The sequence below is a fragment of the Chiloscyllium plagiosum genome, chromosome 16, assembly GCF_004010195.1.
Source record: "Chiloscyllium plagiosum isolate BGI_BamShark_2017 chromosome 16, ASM401019v2, whole genome shotgun sequence".
NCBI classification, from domain to species: Eukaryota; Metazoa; Chordata; class Chondrichthyes; order Orectolobiformes; family Hemiscylliidae; genus Chiloscyllium; species Chiloscyllium plagiosum.
In genome coordinates this window covers 24,840,014-24,862,464 of record NC_057725.1, presented here as the reverse complement: position 1 = coordinate 24,862,464, position 22,451 = coordinate 24,840,014, and the positions used below count along the sequence as shown (strand labels likewise).

At 41.6% G+C, this 22,451-nt stretch overlaps 1 protein-coding gene across 3 annotated transcripts in view; it reads right to left on the bottom strand.

Annotated features, from left to right (window-relative positions):
- LOC122557702 (doublecortin domain-containing protein 1-like) overlaps positions 1 to 22,451 on the bottom strand; it is a 544,701-nt gene that overhangs the window by 73,725 nt on the left and 448,525 nt on the right. For 2 of the 3 annotated variants that reach the window (XM_043705576.1, XM_043705578.1), the window contains 8 exons: positions 17,152 to 17,274; positions 11,114 to 11,213; positions 10,133 to 10,268; positions 8,320 to 8,497; positions 6,773 to 6,928; positions 4,560 to 4,760; positions 2,780 to 2,894; positions 1,543 to 1,713 (listed from right to left, as the gene is read on the bottom strand). In XM_043705576.1, the coding sequence (XP_043561511.1) occupies positions 1,543 to 1,713; positions 2,780 to 2,894; positions 4,560 to 4,760; positions 6,773 to 6,928; positions 8,320 to 8,497; positions 10,133 to 10,268; positions 11,114 to 11,213; positions 17,152 to 17,274 (1,180 nt within the window). The remainder of the gene's footprint in view (positions 1 to 1,542; positions 1,714 to 2,779; positions 2,895 to 4,559; positions 4,761 to 6,772; positions 6,929 to 8,319; positions 8,498 to 10,132; positions 10,269 to 11,113; positions 11,214 to 17,151; positions 17,275 to 22,451) is intronic. The other variant, XM_043705577.1, reaches the window with a different exon arrangement.

The window sequence follows — 22,451 nt, the reverse complement described above, 5'->3', positions numbered from 1 at the left end:
CTTTTTATCCCAACTCTCTGCCTTCTGTTAGACAGCCAATCCTCAATCCATCCCAGCAGCTCACCTCGAACACCATGGGCCCTCACCTTGCTCAGCAGCCTCCCGTGTGGCACCTTATCAAAGGTCTTTTGAAAGTCTAGATAGACCACATCCACTGGGTTTCCCTGGTCTAACCTACTTGTTACCTCTTCAAAAAATTCCAACAGGTTTGTCAGGCATGACCTCCCTTTACTAAATCCATGTTGTTTTGTTCTAATCAGACTCTGCTCTTCCAAGAATTTAGAAACCTCATCCTTAGTGATGGATTCTAGAATTTTACCAACAACCAAGGTTAAGCTGATTGGCCTATAATTTTTCCTCTTTTGCCTTGATCCTTTCTTGAACCAGGGGGTTACAACAGCCATCTTCCAATCATCTGGGACCTTTCCTGACTCCAGTGACTCTTGACAGATCTCAACCAATGCCTCTGCTATTTCCTCAGCCACCTCTCTCAGAACTCTAGGGTGTATCCCATCGGGGCCAGGAGATTTATCAATTTTAAGACTTTTTAACTTTTCTAGCACTATCTCTTTCGTAATGGCAACCATACTCAACTCAGCCCCGTGACACCCTTTTAATTTTTGGATATTACTCATGTCTTCCACTGTGAAGACTGACGCAAAGTACTTGTTAAGTTCTCCTGCTATTTCCTTATCTCCCATCCTGCTGATGGACATTAAAGTCCCCTACCCAGAGTACATTCTATGCACTTGCCATCCTCAGTGCTGCTTCTAACTGATATTCAACATGAGTAAATACTGATTCATCAGCTGAGACAGAGCTGGTAATCAGCAGGAGGTTTCCTTCCCATGTATGATCTGATGAATGAGGCCTCATGGGATGAGGAGGCAATGCTAAGGAATCCGCCAGACTATGTAAACACTCTTCCACCATCTCTGTGGGCCTGTCTGTTCTGCTGGTGGGACAGGACAGAACCAGGGATAGTGATGGTGGTGCCTAATTGATGGATTCATATGTAACAGACTGCTGCTTGTCCGATCATTGGGCCAACTCTCCTAATTTAGGCACATCCCTAGATGGTAGCGAGGACTTTGCAGATGCTCTAATCACTCATAGCAAGGAAGGCATTTGATGGGTTAGATCTTTCACTCATTTCTAGTCAACGAACCCACATCAGGTATCCTTCAATGGTCATTGCTGTTGGCAACTGCAGAATGCTTGTGTGTCATACAGAATCAGATGGGACAATGTTTCAATATGGATATACATTTGCTACTTTTTGGTTTAAAGAGACTCGCACTATCCAGAACCAAGAATGACAGTTTAGTTTTGGCGTAATTATTGCTTTAATTCAATAATATTACAAAATAAAACAAAATATGTATTCCAAGTAAGCAAAATTCCTCAAAGCCTGGTTTGACATTTGTTCAAACTTTATTATCAATTGGCTGAAGTAACTGTATCTGCAAATATAAATGAGTTAAAATATTCAATCTGATTTATAAAATAGTTAACTATAAATGGGGCTTCTGATTCACTTACAGGTTGGTCTAATTCCTCTGTTTTACAGATGCAGAAGGTGCACACAGAGGCCTGGTTGGCTGCTGTGATTTCTTTGTCCAATACTGAAGTATAAAATGCATTCAGAACCTTTATCTCTGGCATCCAGAACCATTTCTGATTAGCGGCTCCATAATTGTATCCTTTATACTTCTGTAGTGAGATATTAAAAATATTACTTTGAAGAAATGTAAATTCAGATAAAGGGAGATCTTTATAGATGTCATTCAAGGGTAGAAAAAGTAAAGATTCTTAGCTTTCTAATGGGGCTGCCTCTTACCACTGAATCATGAAATCATTTTCAAGTTCCAGTTATGTGCTTCCTGCAAATAATCTAGGTAGCAACATTAGCCAGAATGCCCCTCCTCCTCTTTTAAATAGTGCCATATGGGATTTTGCATGTTTCTCAAAGAGGGAACATTAAGCCTTGCTTTCACATCTTATCCGGAAAACAGAAGCTCTAAAGTTTTAAATGTCATCAGTGCTTCATTGAGGCAATACCTTAGATGACATGCTCATATTTCTAGTTGTAGGATGTAAACCTACACCCTTCTGACTCAGTAGCAAGTATGCTATTTGCTGAGCCACAGCTGACACTCAATGTGTACCTCAAAGTCCCATGTAGAGCCACGAAGTAAATGGCTAGATTTAGCTGCTTATTGTGTGTTGGGGATTAAATGTGGAAATGCCAGAATAAAGTCCTGCTTTTCTCTAAAGCGCGTCATGAGGATTTTTCCTATTCATCCTCGGTGTTGCAATAAAGTGTCAGACTGGGTCTTTCACTCAAAACTCCGGAGTAAGACTTGAATGCACAGCCTCCTTACTCAAACTCAATAGTGTCAACTCCAAGAGAAGACTCCTATGATGGACTCAGCCACCTTTTAAACCCATTTGGGCAGTGGACTTTATAATGCCTAAATTAAGCCAGTGTGAGGCCACTCGTCCACATCACAGTCACATTGAATCCAAACTTCTTCTCAAAGTGGGAAGCTGAAGCATAAATGTATTCTTAAGGTGATGGCCATAGTAAATGTAACATTGCTGTTACTGCATTGAATACTTTAAGCCTGTGATTATTTTTCCTTTGATTTGACATGTCTTTGTATGCTTTTATGGCAGTCATATAGTTTCCACTAGACCATGTATGTTAATATTTCATTATAATACACAGTTCAAATGAAGTTCAACTTTGAATGGAACAATGGAATTTTTTGCTGACCTGAAGGATAATTGAACATCCCTGAACTTCCATCACACTCTTGCCATAACCTGAGTTCTTTTGGGTCATTGAGACTGCAAGCACCAGATCAGGATTACCCATTAAATGGAAAGTTCTGTTGATAGTCAATGCACAAAGTTTGAGTTGTATTAGTATTCGAGAAGCAAATGACTTCACACAGGCTCAGTTTTGAATTAACAAGGTGGATCTTTTTCCCCTTCCGATTGAGACTAAATATTACAACATAAGAAATAGGAGCAGGACAAGGTCACAGGCAATTTTGCCACTCAGTAAAATTGCGGTTCAGATTTTACAGCAATTCTACTTTTCTGTCCTATCTTTTCATTCCCTGGTGTTCAAAAATCTATTGAACCAGTCTTGAATATGCTCAATGACTTAGCAGCTGCAGAATATCAACACATTGGCTTCTCAGTGAAGAAATTTATTTTCTTAGTATCAGGATATGGAGTCAGATATTTAAGATGATGACCCTTTGCTCAGGACTCAACAACCTGGGGGAACAGGAGACAGTGAGGTTTTCTGGAGATCAGATTAGATTAAATTAGATTATTTACAATGTGGAAACAGGCTCTTCGGCCCAACCAGTCCAGACCGACCCTCCAAAGAACAACCCACCCAGACCCATTCCCCTTCATTTACCCCTTCACCTAACACGACAGGCAATTTAGCATGGCCAATTCACCTAACCTGCACATTTTTAGACTGTGGGAGGAAACTGGAGCACCCGGAGGAAATCCACGCCAAGAAGCAGGAAAATCAATGCTTCAGGCCTGCTCCTCGGATGCTGCCTGACCTACTGTGCTTTTCCAGCAACGCACTCTCAACCTGGGGGAACAGTCTCTCAATATTTAGCCTGTCAAGCACTTTAAAAATTTTATAACTTTCAATAAAACCACTTCTCATCTATTTTGAAGCTTTTAAATCCATTCTATTCAATCTCTAAGCAAAGATCAATTTCACATGCCAAGAAACAATCTAGTGGACCTTTTGGTTGTATATGGCTAGAAATACAAGCTGTCCCTTTTGCACTGTCATACCTTGATGTAGGGATGGAGGGCTCAAGGGTTGTATTTTTTGTGGAATGGGTGAAGAGAGCAAATCTGGTGGGAGAGGAGAACAGGAGCTCAGGAAAGTGCATCATTAATAATATCTAAGATACATTGAAGACAGGATGGAAAGTTGGGTTCCCAGCTGTTTACTGGGATCAGTCAATGGATTTGGAGCTGGATAATTTAAATGTTGCAACAGCACAGCCCCAAACACAGGATAAGATAACAAAAAATATAGAGGTTGAAAAGTAACCTTTTCAATGACTTTTCTTCATCTATATTTATCTAATCTTTTAACAAAATATATCACCCAACACAGAAATCAGAGTTTAGATGAGATGCTTCTGGACTGAGGTAAATGTACTAGGAAGTTGGTTTGGGAAAAGAAAAAGATTGTTTCATAAAGAGTTATTTCTGGGCATTATATTCAGTTCAGGTCACACATCAACATTGTTTTGTCATACATCAGTACTTCTTTTAACATTAATTGGCTAAAACACTTGACTGGTGCCATAACAGCACTGGAGACACACCTTCACCACATGGAGGACAGAAGTTCAAAATGAGTGCCCACACCACTCTCTCAACGACAACAAATCATACGCTACAAATGCTCACTTTATTATTGCCATCTCCTACCAAAGACAAACTCAGTAATAACCACAGCACTCAACTGCAATCAACCCTTTCGAGAAAGGATATTGCTTTACCTGTTGTCCTCTCTCCATATCCAGCGTTGAAAGATATCATCAGCTTTCTTCTCCATCAGTGTTACTTCAGCGCCTGGTTGGGCATTCATCTCCAAAACTCCCACCACAAGCCAAGGACAGCTGCAGATTATGATGTGTCCGTCTTGGAACTGGAACTGCTGCTGATGTATCCGCTGCGGTTTGAGAGGTTTGGGATGGGACCTGTGGGCAAACATGAGCTGTGAGTTGTGTCAATTATATAAAGAAAACATCTGAAAATCTTGGGGACAGAAGATTGCAACTCTCTCACACAAGGCCATCAACACAGGACAGCATGTGGGGCAAGGATCTGGCTGTGATAAACTCCTAACAGCGTTTCTCTGGTAAAAGATGGAAGTGAGACAGAAATGAGTGAAGGGAGTGTCAAGTATATGGTGGTATGAACATACTATTACATAATATGAACTCATTACAGGAGAGGTTTCTGGGTGCTGAGGATGGGTGGACAAGGGACTGCAAGCAGCAGTTCCTAAGGTAGATCGTGCATTTGCTGCATAGTGGAACTGGAAGGGAAGTCAGGTTACAGATATAATGCAGACACAAAAGACTAGCCTCACAAACTTCAGTGCAACCATCACTAGAAGTTACCAGTCAACAAATCCTGACAAATACACTCTAATGTACATGGTACATTTTCAGCCCTGTGGGCAACTTATTGAATGTAACAAAAGTATAAACTTTTAAAATTGTGATTCAGAGTAATAAAAGTATTTAATTTTTAAAGGAGACAAAACTAATGCAATCATATTTGCAAATGTCCAAACTAATCTACTGAGCAATGTACATTTCTGTTCATGTGAAGCAGTGGCACTAGAATCATATAGAAGCCCTAAAGTGTGGAAACAGGCCATTCAGCAGTACAAGTCCACACCAACCCTCTGAAGAGTAACCACTCAGATCCATTCCTCTACTACTCCACATTTACCGCTTACTGATGCACCCAACCTACACATCCCTGAGCATGGCCAATCTGCCTAACCTGCACATCGTGGATTGTGGGAAGAAACTGCAGCACTCAGGGGAAACCCACACAGACATGGGGAGAATGTGCAAACTCCACACAGACAGCTACCCAAAGCTGGATTTGAACCAGGTCCCCATTGCTGTGAGGCAGCGGTGCTAACCACTGAGCCACTACTTATCGGAGTTAACAGAATTTAAGCACAGGTTATCCAAATAAAATTCCGAGTGCACGTGTGACTGGAATTGAACCAGACAAAACCAGCGTAGTAACTGCTCGGCTCCTTTTTAAGTTAGATTAATGCTTGTCATTAAAATAATGACTTTCAGGTGAAATATGTGGGAAGAATCTCTATTCCTGTCCACAAGCCCATCACTCCATTAATTGAATAGAATAGCTAGCAAGTCATTAATCCTGACAATTCGTCTAGAGGCACACTGAAGATGTTACCTAGTATGGTGACGAAATGTCTGAAAATGAACCTTCCAGCTCAGCGAGCAAACCTATATCCAGAGTAAGTAACAATCCCAGAGGCCCAGGGGCTATGAAACCAATTTCACCATTGCAGCTGGTGGAATTAGAATTCAATTAGTACATCTGGAATGTAAAGGCTAGACTCAGTAATGGTGACTATGAAATTAAGGTCTATCATTCGGAAAGCCCAGATGATTTACTAATGTTCTTTTAAGGAAGGAAATCCTTAGCTGGTCTGACCTACAATGTGACTCCAGATCCACATCAGTGTAGTTAACACTTTACTCATCCTTTGAAACATTGAGCAATGCATTCTATTCAAGGGTGATCAGGGATGGCTATGCATTACTGGCTTTATCAACAATGCCCTTGTCCCATGGAAGAATATCAAGAAGAGACTTGCCGACACTGCTTCAATAGCACTTTCTAAACCTGTGATGACCTCCACCTGGAGAGTAGAGGATAGTTGGGAATAGAAATTTCATCTATTGACATAACATCCTAATGTGGAGTTGTCCCTTTCCATTGGTTCGATGTCCTGGATCCCTATGAAAGTGATTCTCTTCATAACATGGATGGAAATGGTTCAAGAAGACCAGCCAACATTTTTCTACGGTAAATACAGATGGAAAATAAACCATAGCTCTGCTGATGATGATTATATTCTGAGAAGGAAATGTTTACCAAAATAAAAGCTGTCTGGTTCCACTATCAGATAATCAAAAAAATGGTGATTAACCTGTATTTATTGTATAAATCAATGTTTGTGAAAGATTTCCCATCTTCTTGCCATGAGACTCCATCGTCATCAAACGCCTTTGATTTTCTTTCCCATGGATAATGTTCCTTAGGGTAACGGGCATCGACAGTTAGATGGGTTCTGGTATGTGCATCACTGGAAAATACAAATAATCACAGCCGTATTTTTAATATCTAATTTATTTCACCAGATATTTCCTTAGAGGACCAATAAATGTTTCAATAAACCCGGTTGTTCTCGCACTAACATTTCTGTCCTGGATTTACAGCAGTGTTCCAATGAAGCACAATGCATGCTTGAGGAACAACACCTCATTTTCCACAGAGACACTTTACAACCTCTAGGACTCAATATTAAATTCCACAACTTCAGAACTTGATCATGTGAATCTGTCCTCCACTTTTCTTACAGTGCCCCCAACCCCTTTCTTCATTCTCAGGCCAGAGGATTCATTTTCTCTCTCTCACGTCTTAATTTTTACCTATTTTATATCTCTATGTCTCTATAACCAAAATTAGCAACCCATTTAGCTTTCACATAGCATCTGTTCCCTTCACTCCTCCTCTACCTCTGTCAAAAGTTTTAAAACTACCCTTTTCTAATCCCCTCAGTTGTACATACAGAAGGATCTTATCAGACTCAAAACATTAACTGTTTCTCTCTCCACAGATGATGCCAGACCTGCTAAGTTTCTCCAGCATTTTCTGTGTTTATTCCAGATCTCCAGCATTTGCAGTATTTTGCCTATTTTTCTATTGGCTGGTGGAGTTGTAATCAGAGTTCACAGATTTACAGTAATTGCTAAAAATACTGTAGGAAGAAATGAGAAATTATTTTATGTAGCAAGTCTGAAACTAACCAGGTGAAAGGATGGTGGAACCAGATTCAATAGTAATTCCCAAAAAAGAGTTGGATAAATACTTGATCAGGAGAAATTTGAAGGGATAAGGCAAAAGAGTATGGGAGTAACTATAATTGGGCAGCTTTTTCAAACAGCCAACACAGGATGGGCACAATAATGTGCTGTATAATTAAATAAATATGAACGATTCTTGCATTTTTATGTTTTCTTTCACAATACCACAAAATGCTTCATTGCCAAAAAGTAGTGTTGAATACATATTCACATTAGATTACTTACGGTGTGGAAACAGGCCCTTTGGCCCAACAAGTCCACAGCAACCCGCCGAAGTGCAACCCACCCAGACCCATTCCCCTACATTTACCCCTTCACCTAACACTACGGGCAATTTAGCATGGCCAATTCACCTGACCTGCGCATTTTTGGACTGTGGGAAGAAACCGGAGCACCCGGAGGAAACCTGTGCAGACATGGGGAGAATGTGCAAACTCCACACAGTCAGTCGCCAGAGGCAGAAGCTTAAATAAATGCCATTGGACTTTGCTTCCAATCAGTACATTTGTCCATTTAGATAGGACTGCAATTGAAAAATGCAGTTATTATATCAATCACAAGTGGCTAAAGCAGCTTCACTATATTTAACACAATGGCTTCAATTCCTTACAGTAGATCAGTTAAGAAGTTTCTATTTTCATTATGATCTTCATCAGTTGTTGCAGTGCATGGCTGATTTTGCTTATCTGCTTCAGAAGTGGTTTCTCCATGGTTAATGGGCACGACACTTTCAGCCAATGCCAACTTAGCTCCAGACATAAGAGTACCTACAACCTCAAGGACCAAACCTGCAAGGTAAAAAACACATGTTTAATAGGATGCGTTATGCTGTTTTTTTAAAATAAAATTACACACAGCAAGCTCCCGCAAAAAGCAATATAAAAATGATCAGATGATATGACTTTAGTTGAGGGATAAATATTGGACAGGACATTGGAGATAACTTCCCTGTTCCTCTTTGCAATAGTACCATGCGATCTTTTACATCTATCTAAGAGAGAAGACAGAGCCTAAGTTTAATGTGCTATGGGAAAGACAACAAAACTAGAACACGATTATAGAATTATAGCGTTTGTTTTGCGGCACTTTCACGGTGCTAAATGCAACAGACTTCAAACAGACCTAGCAACTCAAGACTGGGCATCCATGAGGCACTATGAGCCATCAACAGCAGCAGAATTGTACTTCAGGTCAGATGTGGGAATGTTTGCTGATAATTGCACAACGTTCAGCACCATAGCAACTCCTTAGATACTGACGTATTCCATGTTCAAAGATTTGGATAATATCCAGGCTTGGACTCATAAGCGGCAAGTAACATTCACGCCACACAACTGCCAGGCTATGACCATCACCAATAAGAGGCAACCTAACCACCGCCCCTTGACATTCAATAGTGTTACCATCACTAAATCCCCCACTATCGACATCCCAGGCATTATCATTGACCATAAACTTAACTAGACTCACCACATAAACACAGGAGCAACAAGAGCAGGTCAGCGGCTAAGAATTCATGCTGCGAGCAACTCACCTCCTGATTCCCAAAGCCTGTCCACCATCGACACGGCACAAGTCAAGAATGTAACAGAATAATCCCCACTTGTCTGGATGACTGCAACTCCAACGACACTTAAGAAGCTTGACACCATCCAGGACAAAGCTTGATTGGCGTTACATCCACAAGCATTCATCCCTCCACCATGACACTCAGTAGTAGCAGTGTGTAACATCTACAAAATGCACTGCAGATATTCACCAAGGATCCTCAGACAGCAGCTTCCAAACCCACAATCACTTCCATCTAGAAGGACAAAGGCAGCAGATACATGGGAACATCATCAACTTCAAGTTCCTCTCCAGCTACTCACCATCCTGACTTGGAAATATGTCGCTGTTCCTTTTTTGTCGCTGGGCCAATATCCTGGAATTCCCCCCCAAATGGCATTGTGGGTCAACCCACAGTAGGTGGACTGTAACGGTTCAAGAAGGCAGCTTGCTACCACCCTCTCAAGGATAACAGGGATGGGAAATAAATGCTGGCCAGCCAGAAACACCCATATCTCACAAATTAATAAAACAAAAGATATATAGCACATCTGGGGGCTCTTCTGCTCATCCTGTGTTGGTTCTTTGAAACAGCTGTCCAGTTAACAACCAGGTAATTACTAGAGGCATGGCACTCATCCACAGATTCAATCAATAAGCACATCGACCTGGACCCAATATACGACCACTGCAACGGACAGCTGGAACTGACAACCGGAAGCGGCAGAGACAAACCACTATAAATGCCGGAGGAAACATCACAGAAGCGTTTCATAGGAGGCTCCCAAGCACTGAGGATGTCACCTAGACAGGGGACGAAACGTCTGCTACACAAATTCCCAGCTCGGCGAACAGAACCACAACACTGATAATACCTTCGGGGTTGCGCATGGCACTGTAGCTGCGGATTAAAGCAATATCACATGTCAGTTTGTTAAGCTGGAGACGTTTCCTCTGCTCCAACGAGGTTAAGTTCGGATCTATCCATGCCTCTCCACAGGAAACATAAACCTGAAAGATAGAGTCAGAGAGCCATTAAGGCACAAATGAAGGCCATGTCACCCATTGAGTCCATGCTGGCCCTCTGTAGAGCAATCCAGTCAGTCATATTTCCTGCTTGGTTCTAATGGTTTATTTCCTTTAAGCGCCCAACCACTTTCCTTTTGGGATTATTGAGTGTCTCCGCAACTACCATTCCTATAGGCAGCAGGTCCCAGATCATCACCACTCATTGAGCAAAAATATTATTCATCAAGTTTCTCCCACACCTCTTGTCCACCATGTCCCTAGTCCATGTAACATTAGTTAGCAAGAACAGCTTCTCTACATCTACTTTCCCAAAGCTGTCATCATCATGTAAACCTGTACCATGCCTTTGCTCCAGAGTGAATAACTCCTGTTTGTTTAACCTAATCTTGTACCATTCTGGTAAATCTCTTCTATACCCACTATAATATCCAAAACCTTCCTCAAAGGTATTGAAAACACTGAAAGAATTCAGTAAGGTGGATTCTGATGCACCAATCAAGAATGAGACTTAAAATTCAGGATAGGTGATTAGGAGAGAAATCAGAAATAATTTTTTCACAAAATTTGGATTCTCTCCTCGAAAAGATGTTGGCCAATTTCAAGACTGATTAATAGTCAAAGCTATGCAGCAAAGGTGTTTAATTAAGAATTTTTAAAATCCTCTTATGGGACATGAGCATTGTTTTCAAGATTAGCATTTACTGCTTTTTGAAAATTGTAAATGAGGAGATGGTGTGGCCTTTTTAGTTGCTCATGGTGGAGGTACATGCAGTGTTGTTAAGGAGGAGCTTCCAGATTTTGGACACAGTGACAGAAGTCAAACTTACCAACTGATCCCTCTGGAGATCTTTCAGAAGAGTATGTTCTTTCCCTGTTTCATCAAACAGCCTGCGGGCTGCAAAAGGCAAACCCAACATCAAGGTGCACCTATCGAAAGAATTCAGTCAACCACTAAATTTGCAGCATGTAGCATTGATCGTGTGGCTAAAAGCACTGTCCTACTCCCGTTCCTATGTTGCTGACCCCAAGTTACATAATTTTGTACTAAGATCAATATTAGTGATCTCCATGGTCAGAGGCATCACTGAGCTCAATGATGAGAATTGTAATGGATTTTGCCAATGCAGTTGTCTTTTTCATATAAATTGTAGATTGAACAAATTTTTGTTTGCACCTCTATGTACTAAATTATCATGGAGTAAAGCAGTTTAATGATTCAAACCAATCTCTGAAAACAACTTGTATTTATATTGCACTTTTAATATAGAAAAATTTTCTTAGGTGCTCCACAGGAGTGGTACAAATGAATATGCACACCAAGCCACACAAAGTGATAATAGCTCAGATGATCAAAAGTTTGATCAAACAAGTAAGATTTAGGGAGCATGTTAGGGAGGATAGAGAGAATTAGAGAGATATTATGGCGAGGGTGTGAATCTAAGGACTGTGCTTGCTGAGGGTATGACCACTGATGGTCCAGCACTTAAAGTTGGAAATGTTTAAGAAGTGAGCATTGGAGGAGAGAAGATATTCAGGAAGATCGTAGAGCTGGAGCAGAAAGACATTGGGAGAGGGAAGGAAACAAGTTGAGAATTTTAAAATTGGACTTTCCTGTGCTTGCTAATTTATATTAGTTAAGTAACGCTCAGTAAATAGGACTTCTTGCAAGTTAAGATAAGGCAGTTGTTGGCTAACCTCCAGTTTCTGAAGGGTGGAATGTGAGAAGTTAGCCAAAAATGTATTGGAATAGGCAAACTAATAGGAAACAAAGGCATGGATAAGGGTTTCAGCAACAGTTGAGCTGAGGCAGGGGTCTTAGCAATGGCCCTGACTATTGAAAATTTATCTTGGGGTCAAAATGACATCAAGGCTGCAAATAGAGTGCTTTAGCCTCAAATTAGGAAGGAGAAAGTGAGGTCTGCAGACGCTGGAGATCAAAGCTGAAACTTTATTGCTGGAACAGCACAGCAGGTCAGGCAGCATCTAGGGAACAGAAGATTCGACGTTTCGGGCACATGCCCTTCTTCAGGATTCCTGAAGAAGGGCATGTGCCTGAAACGTCGAATCTTCTGTTCCCTAGATGCTGCCTGACCTGCTGTGCTGTTCCAGCAATAAAGTTTCAGCTCAAATTAGGAAACAAAGACAATGGCTTTTTCTAATATTTGATTGGAAGAAATTACTGTTCATTCTACATTGGATGAAGGATAAGCAATCGGACAATTTCAAGATAAGGAAGGAGTCAAGGGAGGTGGTAAGGTAGGAGAGTAGGGTATTGTGGGTGACTATGTGGAAATTAGTGCCCTTTTCAGGAAGTCTATTTTCAGGAGTTAAGAACAAGTCTTTGAATGTCACCAGATGTCAAAAGTACATGAGCTTGAAGAAAATCCAATGAAAATAATTTTTGATTATGATTAGGTCTGAATAGAGGCAGGTAAGAGCAGTCCCAGTTTCAAGGTGTGGGAGAACTTGGGGTCAACCACATTGAAACTGAAAACAAGTCACAAGGGACAAGGGAAGAAAGTGTAACTTTGTCAAAGTCATATAGGATGCTTATATGTGACTTTGTAATCAGGGTAGGAACCGGCTTCAAAGGATTTCACCTTATGTCGTGTTTACCCAGTTTATCTTTGTTAGAATTGAATCAAGTTGCAAAGTAGATCCGGTTGTAGGTCAAGTCACAAAGTAGATCCAAAGTAGGTCGAGCGGCATTTGTGAAGAGAAATCAGAGTTAACATTTCGGGTCCAGTGACCCTTCTTCAGAACTGATGGTAGCTGGGAAACAGTTGGTCATAATGCAGAAGAAAGGATGGGGGTGGAGTAAAAAGTAAATGATAGGCGGAGATGGAGCCCAAAGAGGAGAAGAACATTTGGACAGACAAAGGAGTGGATAACGATCCCCCCTAGGAGAATGCATGGCTACTAATGAACACTATTGGTGGCTAACAATAAATTGTGTGTAATAGCAAACCAGTGATAACAAGGCCTGTGTGTGGGGGTTAGGGTAAGGACATGGGACAAGGTGCCTCAAGCCGTAAAATTGTTGAACTCAATATTGAGTCCCACAGGCTGCAGAGTTCCCAAGTGGAAAATGAAGTGGTGTTCTTTTAGCTTGCGCTGAGCTTTGCTGGAGCACTGCAGCAAGCCTGAGACAGAGATGTTGGCCTGGGAAAGGGCGGTGTGTGAAGTGCTAGGCAACTGGAAGCTTAGGGTATTATTTGCGGACAGAATGTAGATGTTCTGCAAAGTATTCACCCAAGTCTACGCTTCCTTTCCCCATGTAGATGAAACCACATTGTGAACAGTGAATGCAGCAGACTAGATTGAGTAAAGCGCTGCTTCACCTGGAAGGTATATTTGGGCCCTTGAATACTGAGGAGGGAGGAGATAAGTGGGCAGGTGTTACACCTAAGGTTGCAGGAGAAGATGCCATGGAGCAATTGGGCCGGGGGCACGGTTGCGAGTGAAGGAGGAATGAACCATTGTCCTGAGCGGAACAGTCCTTGTGGAAGGCTGACAAGGGAGGGGAGGGGAATTTTGCTTCGATTAGATTCCCTACAGTATGGAAACAGGCCCTTCAGCCTAACAAAGGCCCACTGACCCTCCGAACAGTAACCCACCCAGATCCATTCCCCTGCCCTATATTTACCCCTGACTAATGCACCTAACACAAGGGTAATTTAGCATGGCCAATTCACCTAACCTGCACATCTTTGAATTGTGGGAGGAAACCGTAGCACCCGGAGGAAACTCATGCAGACACTGGGAGAATGCGCAAACTCCACACTGACAGTCGCCTGAAGCTGGAATCGAACCCGGATCCCTGGCACTGTGAGGCAGCAGTGCTAACCACTGAACCACCGTGCCGCCCTGTGGCTGGTTGTAGCATTCCACTGCAGAAGCTGGAAAAGGCAGCTAATGATCCTCTGGATGTGGACGCTGGTGGGATAGTAGGTGGATGAGGGGGACCTAATCACTTTTGTAGGAGAGAAGAGGGGATGAGGGCCGAAGTAAGGGAAATAGGTCAAACCCGACTGAGGGGCCTGTCCACAACAGTGCTGGGAAATCTTCAGTTGAGGAAGGTGGACATTTTGGAGGCCCCCTTGTTGAAATTGGCATCATCAGAACAGATATGACAGAGATAGTGGAACTAGGAGAATGGATTAGAGTCTTTACAAGAAGCAGGTGTATAGTCAAGGTAACTGGGGGAGTCGGTTGGTTTGTAATGGAAATTGGTGGCCAACATATCCTCAGAAATAGAGATATCTTAGAAGGGAAGAGTCAGAGATGGACCAGGTAAAGATAAGAGCAGGAAATTGGAAGCAAAATTGATAAAAGCTTCCAATTCCAGAGGAGAGAGGGAAGCAGCACCGAGTACATCATCAATTTACTGGAGAAAGAGTTGTGAGTGAGCACTGGAATACGACTGGAACAAGGAATGTTACAAGTACTCCACAAAGAGACAGGCATAAGTAGGGCCCATGTGAGTACCCATGACCACCTCTGACCTGAAAAAAATGAAAGGAGTTAAAAGAGAAGGTGTTCAGGGTGAGGAGGGCAGTGGTGAAGGAGTACAGTTCAGGCCTTTTTTTTCTAGGAAGAAGTGGAGAACTCTGAGGTCACCTTGATGGGAGATGGACATGTGAAGGGACTGCAAGTCCATGGTAAAGAGGAAGTGGCTAGAGTCCGCAAATTGGAAATGTGAAACTGACATAAAGCATCAGAGCAATCGCCAATGTAAATGGGAAGGGACTGGACAAGGGGAGAAAATGGAGGTGGTAGGAAGAGATGAGTTCTGTGCAGCAGGAGCAGGGAGAGACAATGGTTCTGCCCGAGAAGTCCTGTTTGTGGATTTTGGAGAGGAGGTAGAAGCAGGCTGTGTGGGGTTGGGGGCTATGAGCTTAGAGGCAATGGTGAGGGCGATCACCAGATGAAATGAGATTAGTGACCATTGCAGACACAATGGCCTGATGTTTCATGATGGGGTCTTGGTCTAGGAGGTCAAAAATCACTACCAGGAGGAAGTATCCTAGAGCTGGCCCTCAACCTCTGGAACATAAAGGTCAGTATGCCAGACAACAATAACACCTTGTTTGTCAGCAGATATAATTACAGAGTCACAGTCACTGCAATCAGTTCATAGGGAATGGTTGGAATGGCTGAGGGCTAAGAAATTGAGGCAACCAATTTCACAATGACAATTCTCAAGGCCAGAGGGAAGGGTCCAGGTAGGTGGAGCACTTGTACTTGAGGAAGGGTCACCGGACCCAAAACATTAACTCTGATTTGTCTTCACAGATGCTACCAGACCTGTTGAGATGTGTTTGGGAATGTGGTTAATGAGGTTGGGATGGGGTGAATAGACTGGTTCACTTATACTAAGTTTGTCCCTTACCTGAACACACCAATAATTTAACTACCTAGTTCTTTACATCATTCTCTGCAAGAAATGAGTGCAGTCATCTGATTGTAGTATAGACCACAACCTTTTGTACTGAACAGTTGCCTAATATATTGTTGTCAGGGACATTGCACTGAGAATGCTGATTTTTCAATAAAACATGGACAGAGATCCACATAAAATTTTTGTAAAAATTTCAAACTCCTGAAATATCCATTGGATTCCAAGGCTCTACAGACCTCTGCAGGGTATGACAACCGTACCTATTTTAGACTCAGAACTGTTTCTTTCTAATCTTTGTTCAAATGGAATTAACAAAAGCAGAACCTTGTCAGTTCTGTTACAATAAAATAGCAGCATGGTGCTTGCATTCTAATCAGCTTTTGTCTATTGCAGAAATCATCAGAACAGCTTTGGTATAGTAATTCGAGTACCTCGGGGCAATCATTTAATGTTTGAAATAAATTCAGCTGCTGAATGAATGATGATCCAAAGTGGAGATAAATTAGGGTGATCACCAGCTGAGGCACTGGACACCTCAATGTCAGAAGACAAGCACAGCTATTGCTACTTAGTTTGAAATTAAATCTCATTATGGCAGTGTACTTTGACAGGTAGCATCATCCTTTCTCAGTAATGACTCTCATAACTGTAGCAACTATCTGACATTATGCATCAGAATTTGCTGCACATACAATGGCGAGTTTAATGGAGCACTCTGTTATTAGTGTGTATTAAAAAAAAGACAGGAGTTTATTACATGGAAGAGATGCTGGATCATTTGAGTTGCTCCAGTGTTAGCCTCACACAAAACAGGGCTTGTCCTCAAATTTGTCTTTGACTGTTGAGAAACTGCTGGAATTGTTTCATATAAATATGAATTAAATTTATCAGAATGTTAGGGCTGCAACTTCATAGTATAAGGACCCTATTTAATGGTTTGTGATCGTAACAGGTCACATGGAAGCACAGGAGGAGAAATAATTGAAACCACGGAGTCTCACTCCTCTGATTGTTCTCAGAGGTGACTTTAATTATAAAAATATTTAAAGTATAATCCATTTCCATTGTTCTCCTGTTTCTTTCTTGATCCTTAAATCTAATTGGTAAAGGGCATGGCTTTTCTTTGGGAGCCTGTCATTCAATGAGGTCCAAGATATTCCATGGTCTTTGTTATTCCTCTATCAGTTCACATTGTCAGCAATTTGCAATACAGAAATAGCTGGAGTGAAAATTTCAAATATTAGAACCCAGTGCAAGATGCCCAGCTCGAGAAATGTCGAAAAATTATTAATACTTGGATCTAGAAGATAATCCACACAACATTAAATCCAATTCACATAAGGAGCATTTCAATGGGAAGGGTAAGGGAAGGTAGAACTTTAACTTTTCATGTAAACACATTCAGTTTACAAGCAGGATATCTGAAATCTTCTTACTATCAATTTATAAAGTATGCAATATTACCTTTCTAGAAACTGTTTAAATTCAAGCTCATGCACTTTAATTGAAGGATCTGCTTGCCTATCTTTGCTTCTCTGCAATTCACTTCTTCCTCTCCACCGAATCTTGGTCCTTGCAGCATTGTATCTAGAAACAATGAATTAGTTATTTATTAGATGCTCATATTTATGGAGATAAGGCAGGAACAGGATACTGATTAAGAATGATCAGCCATGATCATAATGAATGGTGGTGCAGGCTTGAAGGGCCGAATGGCCTACTCCTGCACCTATTGTCTATTTCCCACCTTCTCAGGTTACTTGTTCTATACATCTCATTAAAAATGTACAAAGTTAAAAATCACACAACACCAGGTTATAGTCCAACAGGTTTAATTGGAAGCACAAAGCTAGTGTGCTTTCAATTAAACCTGTTGGACTATAACCTGGTGTTGTGTGATTTTTAACTTTGTACACCCCAGTCCAACACCGGCATCTCCAAATCATTAAAAAGGTAAGTATGAGCCTATTACATAACAGAAGCAATAGGTACCAAGGTGAGCAAGTTATGATGAACCTTAATTAAAATACTGGTTTGGCCTAAACTGTAAATTTCTTCTGCACTCATTCCAGTTTAATTACATCCGTCCTATAGCAAGCTTATCTGGGGCTGAGATGATGATCTACAACCACAGCCATTTTCCTTTATGCTATGTATGATTCCAGGTAGTAAAAATCCATTGTCTGATTCCCATTGATTTCAGTTTCATTTCAATTGGTCAAATATTTTTTTGGAATTAAGTTTAGTAACCCTCTTCACCTCTGAATTAAGTCTTTTTGTCCATGTTTGGATAAGGCTGCTTTGAGGTTTGGAGCTACACCACTCTAGTGGAATCCAAACTTGATTTATGAGCAAATAATTACTGACAAAGTGTTGTTTTATATGACACCTTGTAGCACTTTTCTGATGATTGAAAGTAGACTGAGGGGTGATAATTGGCAAGATTGAATTTGTCCTTTGCAGATAGAATATATCTGTTCAAATTATCACTTCAAATAGGATTGATATATTAGTTGTAATAGAATAGCACAGAACTAGTGGCACATCTAGTTCTGGAGCAGAAGTCTTCGGCATTACTGCTAGGATGTTGTCAGAGTTCAGCGACTCTGCTTAGTCCAGTACACTCATCCATTTTTTGATATTATATGGAGTGAGTCAAATTAGCTGAAGACTAGCAGATGTGTTGTTGGGGACATCAGGATGAGACTAAGATAGATCATTCAAACCGAAGATTATTGCAAAAGTTTCAACCTTGTGTTTTGCACAAAGCACATGGAATAAAAGGGATAGCATAGCATGGATTTGAAATTGACTGATATAGAGGTATAGGTTAGTGAGATTGAAGGAATAGTAATGTAAGCCAAAGTGGCTGGGGAGAAAGGCAGTCAGTCTAAATAGAACACAGATATGGCTCATCACGAAGTCTTCATTGTACAAGCTGTAAATAAAGCACATAAAGTAAACCTTACTACAGGCTACGTCTAGGTCACTCATCGGCCTGCATATTCCCATTGTGAGTTCATGTTTTGTCACATGAGATTCATGGTGTTTAGTGCATTATGGTTCAGAGCAACTTTTCTTATGCAATCTTCACCTCAATTGTGCCCAAAATCTATGGTGCTCTTCTCATGGGATCAGGCAGCAGGGGATGCCCAAGTTCTTGCCAGTGGTAGGACCTTCTGGCATTCATACTGATGGCACCATATTTAAAACTCAGCTGTATACCATTTTATGTGCTAGAACCTAACCTTTATCCTTACACTGCATTATTGGCTAATTATAATTAAGGACATGGCACAGAAAGGGAAGCTGGCACCTTGTTTTATTGACTGAGACCTGAAGATGTTCATGGATACAGTGGTTGGAAGGAATGCTTTGTTGTGCTGATTGCCGAAGGGGTCACACCACCAGATTCAGTCAGTCTGGACCAAGACAACAACCCAGATCAGTGAAACACACAGCAACACAAAAAGAAAATTAATGATATTCTGTGCTTCACAAAGGTAAATCTTTTCTCAACTCAACTCATCTCTAACAGGGCCATTACTCATTCTATCACACTGACAGCAACTCTCATAATTGCATGCATTATGTCGACTCAGCCATTCGCACACCTCGCTGTTCCAAACTAATAACCCTATCTGCCCTTTGTCCATCCTATTCACTCGATGAATACATTTCACCATCTCTCATGCTCATGCTCCTGCTTCAACACTAACAACTCTTCCATCATATTCAGCCCCTTGCTTTGTCTCATTGCAGAAAACCACCATTTCCAACCAACATTGTGCTTGATTTTGGTCTTCCATTACCACCAGTGCTAACTCAATCTTAATTTGCACAGGATTTTATTCCGCTTCAACAATTTATTTCTTCTCTCATTCATGCACAAGTAACAACTAACAAATCTCTGATAAAAATAAGCTAGCATTAAGATCTTCACTTCAGGAGAAACTCTCAGAACATGTACCATTAAGGTGTTCATATGCACCCTCCACAAGCTCGAAATTTTATCTCAATGGTATTTGACCTAGAATAGATTTGGAAATGCTTTGGTGAGCACATTACTGACACATTCACAACTGGTAGAGGAAGAAATTTCCCAGTTCTCCGGCACCAGAGCACATCCATTTCCTCAGCTGTAGGTAGAAGACAATCCTATGGCCTTGGCAAATAATGGCTCTGTGAAAATGCACAGTCCAGCCCAGGATCAGCAGACAGATCACAGGACAGTCCACATGCTGGCTCAAAGTATGGAAGAATCCAGCAATGCTAGCAGTATCCTGCTGTCTCCATGGAAAGGTTGGGGTCTATTTTGCTTTGTCCTGGATGGTGTCAAATGTCTAGAGTGTTGTTGGAGCAGGACTCATTCAGGCAAGAGGGAGCTTTCCCTCACTTGGAGTATTGCGTACAGTTCTGGTCACCGTATTATAGGAAGGATGTGGAAGCATTGGAAAGTTACCAGGATGTCACCTGGTATGGATGGAAGGTCTTATGAGGAAAGACTGAGGGTATTTTCATTAGTGAGAAGGAGCTTAAGAGGTAATTTAATAGAGGATTAGATAGGGTGGGCAGTGAGATTCCTCAGATGGCGATGACTAGCACACAGGGACATAGCTTTAAATTGAGGGGTGATAGATATAGAACAGATGTCAGAGGTACGTTCTTTGCTTGTGAGTAGTAGGAGCATGGAATATCCTGCCTGCAACAGTAGTAGACTCACCAATTTTAAGGGCATTTAAACGGTCATTAGATAAGTATATGGATGATAATGGAATAATGTAGGTTAGATGGGTTTCATATCGGTTTCACAGGTTGGCACAACATCAAGGGCTGAAGGGCCTGTGCTGTGCTGGATTCTACGTGCTAATCCTGACTTGTGCCTTGTAGATAGCAGAAAGGCTTTGAGGAGCCAGGAGGTCAGTTACTGACTTCAGTATTCCTAGCCTCTGTCCTGCTCCTACAAAACAGTCTTTATATGTCTAGTCCAGCTCAGTTTCTGGTCAATAGTAACCCGTAGGAAATTGAAGGAGGAGGTTTTAGGATGATAATGCCATTGACTGTTCAAGAGGCAATAGCAACACTCTCTTGTTGGAGATGGTCATTGTCTGACACTTCTGTGGTGCAGATATTTCCTGTCACTTGTAAGCCCAGATCTTAACATTATCCAGGACTTACCGTATTTGGGCATGGATTGTTCAGTATTTATAGGGTTGCGAATGGTGCTGAACACTGTGCAATCATAGGTGAAAATCCCGACTTTTGGAAGAAAGGTTGAAGCAGTTTAATGGTGGTTGGGTCTAGAACACCACCCTGAGGAACTTCTGCAGATATGTCCTGGAGCTGAGATAACTGACCTCCAATATCCAATGACCATCTCCCCATGTGCCTCATATGACTCTGACCATAGGAGAGTTTGCAGCCTGATACCCATTGATTCTAGTTTTGCTAGGGCTCCTTGATGCCACACTCAGTCGATGCAGCCTTGATGTCAAGCGCCATAACTCTCACTTCACCTCTAGGATTCAGCTCTTTTTCCCATACTTAAACCAAGGTTGTAATGAGGTCAGGGGTTGAGTGACACTGGAGGAACCAAACTGGGCAACACTGAGCAGATTATTGCTGAGCAGGTGCTGCTTGATAGCACTGTTAATGACACCTTCCAACACTTTACTGATGATTGAGAGTAGGCTCTTAGGGTGGTAATTAGTTGAGTCATGGTTGTGCTAGGCCGTATTTCTGAATGTACAGTTTTGGACATTGAATGACCTGTTGATGAAGTGTTAATTGAAGCCAGATCAGTAGCATTAGCAAATAACTGGGCTCATGAGTATTACAACTGGCCCTGAACAGGGCATCAAACTCTAATCCTCTCATTGCAGCCCAAAGGGAACAAACAGTAACTTACTCCGCCCACTTTTCATAAGGTGCCAACCATTTTGTACTGTTATTGTGCTTGACTTACAATTCGATGTGATGAGGTTCTAACTTTGGCGACTTCTGACTGAGCTCTGGTCTCCATCTGAGATGTTGGATGACCAAACCCCCTTCTGTTCCCTTCAGTGTTGCTGTTCTGTGATTCTGATGACCATTCAGCTACCCCACATTTCTTCTGAATCTTTTCATAGAATGGTGAATGTCCACACTTTACCCCAGAATTCCCAGGTCCTTTTGGCATTACACTTTCCCCATATAACAGAAATTTGCTGAGAGGAAACCCAATGCAAGGTACTAACCTGCGTGAGAAACCTTAAAGTGGAGTGAGGGACAAGTTTTCACTGGAGTGTTTGGTATTTGTAGACAATAGACAATAGACAATAGGTGCAGGAGTAGGCCATTCTGCCCTTTGAGCCTGCACCACCATTCATTATGATCATGGCTGATCATCCTCAATCAATATCCTGTTCCTGCCTTATCTCAATAACCCTTGATTCCCCTATCCTTGAGAGCTCTATCCAACTCTTTCTTAAACGAATCCAAATACTGGGCCTCCACTGCCTTCTAGGGCAGAGCATTCCACACACACCCACCACTCTCTGGGTGAAGAAGTTTCTCCTCATCTCTGTCCTAAATGGCCTACCCCTTATTTTTAAGCTGTGTCCTCTGGTTCGGGACTCACCCATCAGCAGAAACATGTTTCCTGCCTCCAGAGTGTCCAATCCTTAAATAATCTTATACGTCTCAATCAGATCCCCCCTCTTTCTTCTAAACTCAAGGGTATACAAGCCCAGTCACTCCAATCTTTCAACATAAGATAGTCCCGC